The sequence below is a fragment of the Archocentrus centrarchus genome, chromosome 8 (genome assembly GCF_007364275.1).
Source record: "Archocentrus centrarchus isolate MPI-CPG fArcCen1 chromosome 8, fArcCen1, whole genome shotgun sequence".
Classification (NCBI taxonomy): domain Eukaryota; kingdom Metazoa; phylum Chordata; class Actinopteri; order Cichliformes; family Cichlidae; genus Archocentrus; species Archocentrus centrarchus.
The window spans coordinates 5967674-5980783 of record NC_044353.1 but is presented as its reverse complement, the minus strand read 5'-3'; the positions used below and the strand labels follow the sequence as shown (position 1 = coordinate 5980783).

At 40.9% G+C, this 13110-nt stretch overlaps 1 protein-coding gene across 1 annotated transcript; it reads left to right on the top strand.

Annotated features, from left to right (window-relative positions):
• Nucleotides 1–209: 209 nt before the first annotated feature.
• Nucleotides 210–12292, top strand: LOC115784928 (all-trans-retinol 13,14-reductase-like). Its single transcript, XM_030736333.1, has 12 exons — nucleotides 210–375; nucleotides 1008–1190; nucleotides 3078–3216; nucleotides 3447–3549; nucleotides 5521–5716; nucleotides 5814–6011; nucleotides 7455–7574; nucleotides 7645–7783; nucleotides 7942–8051; nucleotides 9569–9735; nucleotides 11258–11417; nucleotides 12141–12292. The coding sequence occupies exons 1-12, from the start codon at nucleotides 210–212 to the stop codon at nucleotides 12290–12292; spliced, it is 1833 nt and encodes a 610-aa protein (XP_030592193.1).
• Nucleotides 12293–13110: the final 818 nt, after the last annotated feature.

Genomic DNA, 13110 nt, shown 5'->3' with positions numbered 1-13110 from the left:
CCATTTCTCTTTTTGACTTCGCCTCCTCAACTGCTCTCTTAAGATAAACTAGCTGGAAGGCTTCTTTTCAACTTTTACCCATTTTTCTTTCTGTCTGTCGGTGAATTACTCTCGAACTTCTGCATTTTATTTCCTTTCTACCTGCTGTTCTTGCCTCTGATCTCCCTCCTGTTATCAGTGCAGAAGGTAGAAAGCTCCCTTCAGACAGTATGTGGTGGTGGCTGCTGGGTGTGCTGAGCTGTGTGCTGCTGGCGGTGACTGTCACCTTTTTTCTGGTTTTGGGGCAACGCTACAGGGTATTCAGTGAGACGTGCCTGAGACCACCCGGACCCCTGGTTGCTGACAGTAAACAGAGGGATGCCAGGCTGAGGAGAGGTAATATATTTGGCAGCACTGCATGACCAATTTGGGGACTATTTGATGTTTACTCAGTGTTTATTTAGTTTATCCTAAGAAGATAAACCCTGCTGATTTTAGGGATTCCAGGGCTTTTTCTAAAATGGCACCATGAGTTCTCATTTTAAAGAAGGTCTAGCATTAAAGCTAGAGTGAAATGTCATGAGAGCTATTGGATGGATTGCTATAAAATGTGCTTCAGATGTTCACAGTCCAAAGAAGATTTTTTTTTTAACTACTGGCTCATTAAGCACCCCAGTTCCCTACACCCAACTGCAGGGCAGGGAAGGCAGGTCCAGGGCCTGAAGTGACACCGCAGAGCACCACCGCACTCATGGCTGGCACCTACACCGCAGACAAACATGACACAAACACACACACCAGACAACAACAAACATCACACCAACACCCACACCCATACACAATGGTCCTGAGTCCAGGACCAGCTGGCCCCTTGTGGGAAACCACCGCTCCATCATCTCAGTGCCCAAACAACCCCGACAACTCTTTGTGGGGGTTGTGTTGCCATCAGAAACTTTTGTTTCCATCCAAAGTGTCAAGAAATCCTCAGAACCTTCCATCAGCCTCATTTGAAATATGTTTCCTCACAGGGTTTCGTGTGGACCGTGTTCCTGCCGCTCTGGATGCAGTGGTGATTGGCAGCGGCATAGGAGGTTTGACAGCAGCAGCGCTTTTGTCCAAAGCTGGGAAGAAGGTTGTAGTTCTGGAGCAGCATGATCAGGCAGGAGGATGCACACATACCTTCCAGAATAAAGGATTTGAGTTTGATGTGGGTGAGTTGCTGAAGAAAACACACCAGCATGCAAAATGACCTCCCAGCAGTTTCCTTACTGCAATATATCTTTAAAACCAACCAGAGAAACTGTTAAAATGTTAAAACATATTTGCTGGAATTCTGAGCCTAATCTCGTGTCCTCTTATGTTGAGATCAAACACACACACCTATATGTGCCAGGCTGAATAAGCTTCATGCTGCTGTATGGTAAGTATACACAGTATCTAAGGTGGGAAGTAATGAAGTAATGAAGCAAATACTTATTTTTCTGACAACTTTTTACTTTTCCTCCCCACATTTTTACACATGTATCTCGACTTTTTGCACCTTACATTTCCAAAACCGGCTCATTACTTTAGGTTTAATGTATTTGAGAGAAGATATTCTTTCAAGCAGCATGGTGGTGTGGTGGTTAGCGCTGTTGCCTCACAGCAAAAAGGTCCTGGTTTGAATCCACCTTAGCCCGGGTCTGTCTGTGTGGAGTTTGCATGTTTGTCTGCGTGGGTTTTCTCTGGGTACTCTGGCTTCCTCCCACAGTCCAAAAACATACATTTAGTTGGTGATTCCAAATTGTCCATGAGCGTGAATGGTTGTCTGTCTCTGTGTGTTAGCCCTGTAACAGACTGGTGATCTGTCTGAGGTGTACCCTGCCTCTCACCCTATGACAGCTGGGGTAGGCTCGAGCCCCTCCACGACCCTGAAAAGGATAAGTGGAAGAGAATGGAGAAAACAAAGAAAACCCAACAGTCAAAACAACCCCCTATGAGCAAGCACTTGGTGACAGTGGGAAGGAAAAACTCCCTTATAACAGGAAAAAAGGAAGATTTGTCTTATCTCATAGCATAAGATGTTGTCTGCAGCCTATTTACCTTTATAAGCAAAGATATTAGACATAAAAAGAAAACAGAGAAACATCGGCTGTTAAGATCAGTGCCCACACCTCCTCCACCCTCACGCTCAGCACTGGCACGTCTCGGGGATGTGTGCTATATGCTATACACACACATGACATAACATTTGCAGACCCCACCCCTCTCCTCATCAACAGAGAGTGTGCACAGAGCTTTAAATTCCTAAGAACTCACATCTCTAAAGATCTTTCACAGTCAGCTAACACAACATCTGTGGTGAAGAAGGCTCAGCAGCACTGCCACTTCTTGAGGGTTTTAAAGAGGAATAAACTGGAGCAGAAGCTGCTGGTGACCTTTACAGCACTGCCACATGCCATTACTAGAAGGTGATAAGGTCAGCTGAAAAGACCACAGGATGTCCTTTACCCTCTGGATGAGATTGCAAGCTGTTGATGTCTCTCTAGAGCAAAAAGAATCAGAGATCATTTCCATCCTGGCCACCACTTGTTCAGCCTGCTGCCCTCTGGAAGGAGGTATAGAAGCATCAGATGCAGAACTAATAGATTACGAAACAGTTTCTTTCCATGGGCTGTAATGCACACGCACAACACTCAGTATAACTCATATAACATTTTAAAATAAATGTTATGGATGATAATAAATATTAGCGATTACAAAGTGAGAAATTATGCTGTTATGGCTACCAATTTGGGAGGCAAAATAAAAGAGAAAATAGTGTAAAATGATAAAATGATGTGTAAAGTACACAATTCGGTGCAAGTTTAGATTCCTCATGTGGCTTCAGACTTCATTTATAAACACATTGAATTTAAAATATTTCATGTATGGGAGATATAACCGCTCATGTAGCATTATACACTTTATGACTGCACAGTTACTCAGTACTAATCTTGCTTCCTTTATTAGGAAGTTGTTTGAGAAACCCTGAACAACTGCTTTATCTAAATGATAGAGTTTAATGTGGTTTCACTACTTGGATTTTCTTGGATTTTAACCTGTTATCTCACCATCAGGTATCCATTACCTGGGCCAGCTTCACGAGAACAGCCTGTTGAAGGTTGCTTTGGACCAGATCACAGAAGGACAGCTGCAGTTTGCAAGGCTGGAGCAGCACTTTGATACAGTAGTCCTAGGTCAGCATGACCAGCGCAGGTAGAGTACATCTTGTTACTTGTTACAGTTTCCCCGAGTTTCATTTTCTTGTTGTTGTTGCCATCTTTCTTCTGTAAGGGACATATTTATTTGCTATGCATATTATTGACAACTCGTGAACATTTTACTTGCACTTGATGTCTCAACACACTTGAGTGTCTGCAAATGAAACAAGCCAGATTTCCCACCCTTAGTGCCTTCACTTGCATCATAAATCTCCCCATTCTCAGGGAGTACCATATCCATTCAGGGAAGACTGAGATGGCAGTCAGCCTGAAGAAGCAGTTCCCAGGGGAAGAAGAAGCCATTGATGAGTTCATGAGACTAATGAAGGTAAAGGGGGAGAGAAGGAATGATAATCATGATGGCGTGCAGAGAGTACATTAAAATGAATAAAGACATTGTTAAGTGGCCACTGAAATTAACGAACAATATTGGAACGGGCATGTAGAGTTCAGTGAGACAAGACAGATTTCACTGTTGCCACCAGTGCTAGCTATCACTCTGATGCTCAGTATTGGTTTTCACTGCTAACCAGATGCTGACTCTATGACTCAGTGATGATGTTAGCTCAGTATGTTTACTTGTATCACAAAAAAAAACCTATGTCCTCCCTGAAAATCCTCAAAGTAGAAAGGGAGGATTATAGAATGGTGTAGTATATTGAAAACTAGAGCATATGCTAAATAAAAAAAACCCTCAAACATCTTACAACCAGGGTTAATATCATTTGGGATTATACATTATAGTATAGTTTTATTTTGGTTTAACTTTTTTCTCTTATACAGTTAATTTTAGTCAGTTCTCAGAGTGGTTTTGCTCATTTTTATTAGTTTTTATTTTTGGTTTAATGCTTAGTTTTCATGAGTTTTAGTATTAGTTTTAGTTTTTTATACTTTGTCAGGTGCAAGAGTGACTATTGCATGATAAAAACCCGACAAAAGATACTGTTTAAAAATTGTATTCAACAACCAGCTGTTACAGCAGCTTTATGTGCTAAATGTCTAAATGTGTGATATATTAAGGACACACATCAACAGGGAGAAACATAAAGAAAAACAAACTCCAAAACTCAATAAACTCTGCAATAAACTCTACAATAAACTCTACAATAAACTCTACAATAAACTTCAGCATCAGTGCAGTAGACTAACAACACCTACATGTGGTGTCTGACAAAAACAAACTGAACTCCAACCATATGGACAGATTGCTCCCGTTACTTTTTGGACCACCTTGGTGAGCACACACATGCACACAGTTGCGGCACTCCCAGCTTAAACTACTAGAGCAGAAAAAATGATTTCATATCAATGCACAAGGCTTTTAAATAAAATAACGAGAACTAAGGTCGTTTTATCTATAGTTTCAGTTTGTTTTAGTTTTGAAAACCCACAATACAGTTTTAGTTAGTTATAGTTTTTTCTTTTTAATTATTATTATTTATTTCAGTTAATGAAAACTTTCAATTTCAGTTTTCATTATTTCGTTCATTTTCGTTAATGATAATAACTTTGCTTACAACAGGAATTTTGCAAAGAAGTGTCAAAAACAATAAGAACCAAATAGAAGAATCTGACATCTGTTTTTGTTTTTGATAAATAAAAAGCTGGAAAAGCTCATTTTCCTTGTGGCTGCGTTCAAGACTGTCACCTCAGGGACTGTTTCAAAGAGGATCAACTGTTTGCTTGTCTGTTGGATATACTTACTTTATAACATAAACATAACTGCATACACCTCACACAATGCCAGTCAGCAGCTAAACAGAATGGGCTGCAGCTTAAAATAGTGCATAGTTACTAATTTAATCATTATAGCAACTTTTGCTAACTGATAATAGAAGTGCAGGTTGTAGTCTATAATGACGAGTTCGGCTCCTTCTCGTTGATCTTCATTTCCTCTGCTGCTTTGTTTATATTGGAAACAATGGAGTTGGTGCAGTTGTTCCATTTATTTTGGCACCTTTACAGCAGAACGGTTGAACTGCATTGCTATAAATCAGGGCTCTTCAACTCCAGGCCTCGAGAGCCCCTGTCCTGCAGGTTATAGATGTGTCTCGGCTTAAACACACCTGAGTCAAATATAGCAAATATATCATTAGCAGGACTCTGGAGAACTTGACTGCATACTGAGGAGGTAATTCAGCCATTTAATTCAGGTGTGTTGGATCAGGGACACATCTAAAACCTGCAGGACAGGGGCTCTCGAGGCCTGGAGTTGAAGAGCCCTGCTATAAATGGTTCCAGATAAGTTAAGTGTAGAAAGGACTTTTATTAATCAATATGACTATGTACTCTCTTGCAGCTAGCCTCACGGAGGATGCCACTTATTGCCCTATTGAAGATCTTTCCGTACTGGTTGGTTAACTTCCTCATTCGGACTGGCCTATTAAATCGGATATCTTCAGTGTTTCGTCTCGCAACAACCAGCCATTCAGAATTAATGTCCCGCCTCACACAGAGCAAGGACCTGCAGGCAATTTCTGCATACCTGTTCTATGGTGCTGGACACACAATGGCATATTATTGTGTTATTCAGATCAGACTGTACATTCTTTATGGTTCTGCTTCTTTTTTTCCTTTTTGTTGTTGTTGTAGGAGTCCCTCCTAAAGAGTCCAGCATTCTCATTAATGCCCTCCTCCTTCAGCACTACAAGCGTGGTGCATACTATCCACGAGGGGGTGCAAGTGAGTTTGCCTTTCACATCATCCCAGTCATTCAGCAGGCAGGTGGTGCAGTGCTGGTCAGGGCTCCAGTGCAACGCATCCTCCTCAACCAGCAGGGGGAGGCATATGGTAAGTGGGCATGGAGAGAGAAGGTGACTTTATATCTCATGTCTAATGTCATGTCAAGGTGGAGTTGAAGCCTATATATGGCTTGTTGTTAGGCTAGTTGAATTACTAACTTTTATGATTGCACAAGGTACTCCAAGTAGTATACTGAATGCTTTCTGCTGCAAACTACAGCAGATCTTTTATGGTACTAAATGATAACTTGTCAACGTATGCTATGTGAGAAAAAGTATTGGGACACCTACACATTACACCTACAGGAGCTGCTCAGCCATGGAAACCTACAGTATGCCACGAGGTTGTAATACCTTTTTTATGTTTATGTTTGATATGTATGCATCTGGTACTGGCCCAGCCCACCTGTCAAATTTCAAAAAGTCATTGTGGCCAGAGCCAAAAAGTTTGCCCACCCCTGGTCTAGGAGGTAAGAGATTTCATGGACTGACTTGGCATCCACACTGCAACGACTGGCGACCTGTCCAGGGCGTACTCTGCCTCTTGCCCTATGACAGCTGGGATAGGCTCCAGCTCTACCACCCTGAATTGGATAAGCAGAAGAAAACAAAATGGATGAACCTTGCATCCTGTTACAGTACAAGTGTTGCCCCAAATTTTTGTCCATATACTGTATGTGAGAGGTACAAACTCTAGCATCACTCTGTTGAATTTGATCACCTTTAATGGAGAGAAGGGCACAACCATAGCTGGTTTGTCTCTGAAGGACCTTTAGGGTGACTCAGCTTATACTTAATTGTGTGTTGATTTCCCACATTTTTAACACAACTTGAGAGTCGACATGGTAATAGTAATTTTTACTAAGTTGAGGTTGGATCACCAGGTCACTTGTGGCCAATCAGTATCTTTTGAGAAGCTACTGGCCAAGTTGTGTTTAAGGGATACATAAATGGTTCATCACCTGATAAGTATTTTTCCAAAGTGCCCGCTCTTTTCCAAACAATTTCCAAGGATAACTCCCTTGGTGGTTTGCTGTAATAAACCATCTGTTGAATCAGATTGCTGTTTCTGAACTAAAGCCAAGTTCCAAAAGCAGTTAGAACAAACAACTAATTTGGTCATGGTTATTCTACAATCATTTCATTATATCAAAGTGAGCCTTCACTAGTTGCTGCAGCAGCAACAGTAATCCTACATTACAAACCGAAAACAACCAGTGAGGCAAAATTATTTGTTAGACCAGATTATTAAAAATAAGACAGTTATCTCTGTTTACTTACTGGTTAGAGGTAATAAACTGAGTTTATTCAACTAAGTTTTCCTCTCTTCTTATTAATGTTCCAGGTTGTTGAGTTTAAATTTACTATTTATCCAAAGCAACCGCTTTATGAGTTCTTATAAAACAGGACAAGTGTGATCTCATATCAAAAAAGACATTCCCAGCAAGTAATAATATATATTTAATTTAGGATAACACTCTATGTCTTTTAGGTGTGACGGTTCTTAAAGGACAAGAAGAGATAGAGGTCCTTGCCCCTGTTGTCATTTCTAATGCTGGAATCTTCAACACCTTCCAGAAGTTTCTACCTCAGCATATACAAGACAAACCAGGTAACATATCATTTATTTCCTGAAGCATCTTTGTGCCATTTGAAGTTATTGTATGTTTGTTGTTGTGTAGAGATCCAGTCATTGTTGAATATGGTACATCATGGTATGGGTTCCTTCTTGGTCTTTGTTGGTCTGGATGGAACCAAAGAGGAGCTGGGGATAGTTTCCAACAACTTCTGGATGTATAAAGACAATGACCTGGACTCGCTGTAGGTTTTCTTTTCATTCTGTCCCATCTTTGTATCCTTGTAGTTTGAGTTCTGCTAAAGTCAACATTATACTTTCTCCATTATATTGTATTTAGCATTTTATGAATTTAACTAACAAACTGTCTTTTGTGTCTGTGTACATTTAATTATGTGAGAAGCATGGAACAATACTCTTCTCTGAGCAGAGAGCAGGTGTTAGGAAACATTCCCATGATGTTCATCACTTTCCCATCTGCTAAAGATCCCACAGCCAACATCCGGCATCCAGGTAACACATTATATGGACACAATTTACATATTCTTGTTGGCTGGTGTGCAGTCAGACCTGATGTCTCCCAACTCTGGGATTTTGCCATCTTTGATCCATTTTATTCCCATTTTATTTTTGAGTGATTACCAACAGTGATCGCTACATTCTTTGGTCAGAGGTTATTTTTCTACAAAATAATTTTGTGTTCAGTTTTCTGACTTATTTGGCTGCCAGTTAAATATCTACAATGGTGAATCATCCTAGGTTTTCCATTCTGGTTTTGAAAACTTTGTCACTCAAAATTTAATGGCCTTTAAGTTTCAAAGTTAACAACAACAGAAGTTGCATTAGGAGGAAAGTTAGGTGGATGTGGCGCAAACACACATAACCTTTAATCAAAAAACTGGGGTTCAAATTTTGTGCAGAAGCCCAAAAAAGACTTTATAAGGTTTAGAAAACAATTAATACAATATTTTATAAAAATGTACAAAAAGTGGCACTGAACAAGAGCCTGAGAATTGTTTTGAATTGAATAACTTTTGCCACCTATTGCCAAAAGTATTCATTCATCTGCCTTCACGCACATATCAACTTGGCTCATCCATGTCTTTATGGACCTGCTTTGTGCACTGGTGTGCAGTCATAATGGAACAGGAAGGGGCCATCCCCAAACTGTTCCCACAAAGTTAGGATCATGAAGTTGTCCAAAATGTCTTGGTATGCTGAAGCATTATGAATACCTTTCACTGGAACTAAGGGGCCGAGCCCAACTCCTGAGAACCAACCCCGCATCATAAACCCCACCACCACCACCACCAAACTTTACACTTGGCACAATGCAGTCAGACAAGTACTGTTCTCCTGGCAACCACCAAATGCAGACTCGTCCAGCAGATTGCCAGATGGAGAAGTGTGATTCATCACTCCAGAGAATACGTTTCCACTGCTCTAGAGTCCAGTCCACACTTTGCATTGTGCTTGATGATGTAAGGCTTGGATGCAGCTGCTCAGCCATGGAAGCCCATTCCATGAAGCTCTCTACGTACTGTTCTTGAGCTAATCTAAGATTTAGAACTGCTGCCCACTATGCGCCTCAGTATCTGCTGAACCCGTTCTGTGATTTTATATGGCCTACCACTTTGTGGATTCCATTTTATTATAATACCACTAACAATTGACTGTGGAATATTTAGTAGTGACTAAATTTCACATCTGGACTTGTTCCACAGGTGGCATCCTATACCACACTGAAATTCACTGAGCTCTTGAGAGCGACCCATTCTTTCACAAAAGGAGCAGTCATCAAAAATATAGCATCCTTTCATTCCTAACACATCACCCAGTCCATATCAGTATAGATATCCAGCATGATGTTTTCCCATTGAGATCTGATGTTTTCAAAGTATTCCTTTAATTTTTTTGAGCACTGTATTTATGCTGCTCAGTACCTTTTGAAATGTATTTGAGCAGCCAATGCTGAATGACTGCTCAACAGTATTATAGTACTCTTTAGTTGCCTCCCTGTCTCTTCACAGGTAAATCCTGTATGACTTTGTTAACCATGGCACGCTATGAATGGTTTGAGGAATGGAAGGGGACCAAGCTTGGGAAGCGGGGACAGGACTATCTGGATCTGAAGAACAATATGGCCCAAGAGCTGCTGGAATGGGCACTAACCATCTTCCCTCAGCTGCGCGACAAGGTGTGTGTAGATGCTCATGGCTTGTCTACACAGTTTGTGAATGCTGTGATTAACTCATTAATGATCTTTATTTGAATAACACATTTTGTCAAATGATGTAACTATTATGTTGTCTGGTAATCTTTTTGTAAGCTAATCTTATGTGCATTATGTAGTCAAAGGTAGATGTTTTCAATTGAAAAGTTGCTTTTTAGTTAGTTTTGCTTTGGATTGTTTTAGATAGAAAAGAAATGATACATTCATACAGGTGCTGAAAATTCTTGAAAAGGCTCAAATTTTAACCCTGTGAGTTCTAACCCATCAAAGGATAACCCTTACCATATATTCTTTGAAGAAAGAAAAACAGACTCGGATATAATGTGAATACTTTTTTTTTTACATGCATTAGTTTGAAGATTTATATTTTTTGTCTCCTTAGGATAGACTTAGGACTGAGTCAGGGTGTTTGTAATCACTGATGATGACTTAGACCTTACAAGGTGTTTTTGTGGTTTTAAAATGGCTTGGGCTTTGGAAATCCCAAATTTGAAATGACAGGAATTTCATTGCTTTCAATAAGTCACTAGTGGACTGAACAGTTAGTTTTATAGATAAGAAAGGCAGCTTTAATGCTGTGAACACGAATGCAGGGCAGGAGCAGAGAAACAGGAAACTAGAAGACATGGAGAAGGAATACATACAACCATGAAGGAGAACGTGTCAAAGAACTGAGGAAAACTAATATAATAACACATGAGGTGATCAGGGAGAGAGGACACAGCTGTGGAAACAAGACACAGGTGATGAGAATCTAACAAACAAGACAAGCAGAAGCAACACTAAAAACAATGCACATGAGACAAGAGACTAGCAAAATAAAACAGGAAGTAACTAAATACAGGACACAGAAATGTGGACTTCTTTCACAGAACACAGGAGGGCAGGAAAATAACCTAGGCAAAAGACCCAGACACATACACAACTTATAAAGCATGAAGTTTTACTGTTAAAATATCCTTTCATGTTCTACGTTGCAGTTGTACTAAACTGTACTGTGAATTTTAAAAATAAAAGTTATTCATACATGAAGTAGATCTATGTCTTTTAAACAGTTTAATTACAACACTTTGTGTTCTAGGGCAGCATCAGGTGCAGGAGCTAGCAGTGTCTTTGTTCTCAGTTGATACTTGTTAGAGGTAGTCACAACACGTAGATTTTATTTCATTCTCACTGTGCTGCCATTTAGATACAGCCAGGATAACAACCACATCTAAGGTGTGTATTGTAGCAACAGCCGTATGATATATAAACAGGTAAATCTGTTATAATTATAACTTACCAGTATGACAATTCTGTTTTCACACAAACATATTTTCGGAAATGTTGTTGAAGGTGATGATTTTCTTCTGTCAACTGCTGCCCAAACCATACATTATTAGTGCAATGACCTCAGCTCCATGTTGTTTTTTCCAATCTGGAAAGCACAAAAATTCCAAGCTCTATTGATAAATACACTATTGATTTACATGTGTATGTTTTTCAGGTAGTAATGGTAGACGCTGCAACCCCTCTTACAAACGTCCACTATTTGGGTGCTCCAAGAGGTGAGATGTATGGAGCTGAACACAACTTGGAGCGCTTCAAGCCAGAAGCAGTTGCAAAGACACGACCGCAGACACCGATCAGGGGTCTCTATTTAACAGGTGATGATTACTTACTTCTTACTGGGACATGAGGTTTCTGGCAGCGTGGTGGCGTGGTGATTAGCACTATTGCCTCACAGCTAGAAGGTCTGGGTTTGAACCCACCTTGGTCTGGGCCTTTCTGTGTGGAGCTTACATGTTCTCCCAGTGTTTGTATGGGTTTCCTCCAGGTTTCCTCCCACAGTCCAACGACATGCAGTTAGTAGGGTTAGGTTAACTGGTGATTCTAAATTGCCCATAGGGGTGAATGTGAGTGTGAATGGTTGTTTGTCTGTCTGTGTTAGCCCTATGATAGGCTGGTGACCTGTACAGGGTGTACCCTGCTTCTTGCCCTATGACAGCTGGGATAGGCTCCAGCCTACCCATGACCCTGAACAGGATAAGTGGAAGAGAATGGATGGATGTTTCTCTAATCCCCAACTCTGGTTAAAGTTTCCAGGGTTGGTAACAGCAAATAAATCAGCTTACTTTAGAAATCCAACTAGTGGGCACCCAGGTGACTCGGTGGTGGAGCAGGCAACCACATACATATGCCGTTTTGCGATGTGGGCGGCATGGGTTTGAGTCCCGGCCTGTTGCTGATTTGCCCGCGTGTCTTCCCCCGTCTTTTCCCCATTTCCTGTCTCTACACTGTCAACAAAAGGCTGCTGTGGCCAAAAAAAAAAAAAAAAAGAAATCCAACTAGTTTCTAAGGTGACACAATTTTTTGATGTCTTTGTTCAGGCCAGGACGTGTTTTGCAATGGCATGGCTGGCGCTCTCCATGGAGGACTGCTTTGTGCGTCAGCTGTCCTCAATCAGATCCTCTACATTGACCTTCTAGCCCTGAAGATCCGCCTCAAACACAATCAGACCAATCTTAAGATAACCTGGTAGCTGAGGTGCTGCACTGGAGTCTCTGTGTGTCTCTGTCATTTTTGATGATGTAATGTATTAACCTTCTGCACAAAAGCTGGCAGGCTGAGTAGGCTGGTGCTGTTTTAAAATTTAAAAAGAAGGCATTTTAAACTGTCTGAAATTAAAATTTTTCACCAGTTAAGAGCACACATGTGCGGCTACATAGCTCAAATAAGTTATTAATCTACAAATGCCTTTAAAGACACACTGTAGCTTTCCAGGAATCACCAGAAAAATCCTTCTTCTTTCAGCTGCACCCTTTAGGGGTCCCCACAGCGGATCATCTGCCTCCATCTCACTCTAGCTATAGCATCCTCTTCTGAAACACCAACCTTCTGCATGTCCTCCTTCACTCCATCCATAAATCTTCTTTGTGGTTTCCTCTTTTCCTCCTTCCTGACAGCTCTATGTACAGCATCCTTTGTCCAAAATATTCACTATCCCTCTTTTGCACATGTCCAAACCACCTCAGCTTCACTTCTCTAACTTTGTCTTTATCTCCAAACTGCTCAGCCTGAGTGGTCCCTCTAATCCTGTCCCTGCAGTGCCACACATCCATACAGCACAGCAGGTCTCACTACCATCTTGTAAATCTTCCCTAAAACTCTTGCTGCTATCCTGTCTAAAATCAGCCCTGACACTTCATCCAGCCACTCATCCACCTGCCTGCACTCTCTTCTTCACCTCTTGTACAAAATCCATTGCTTTGGATTGTTGACTACAGGTATATAAATTCAGCTACCTCCACTACTTCTGCTCTTTGCATCTTCACCGTATCCTCTCATCCATACCCGTGT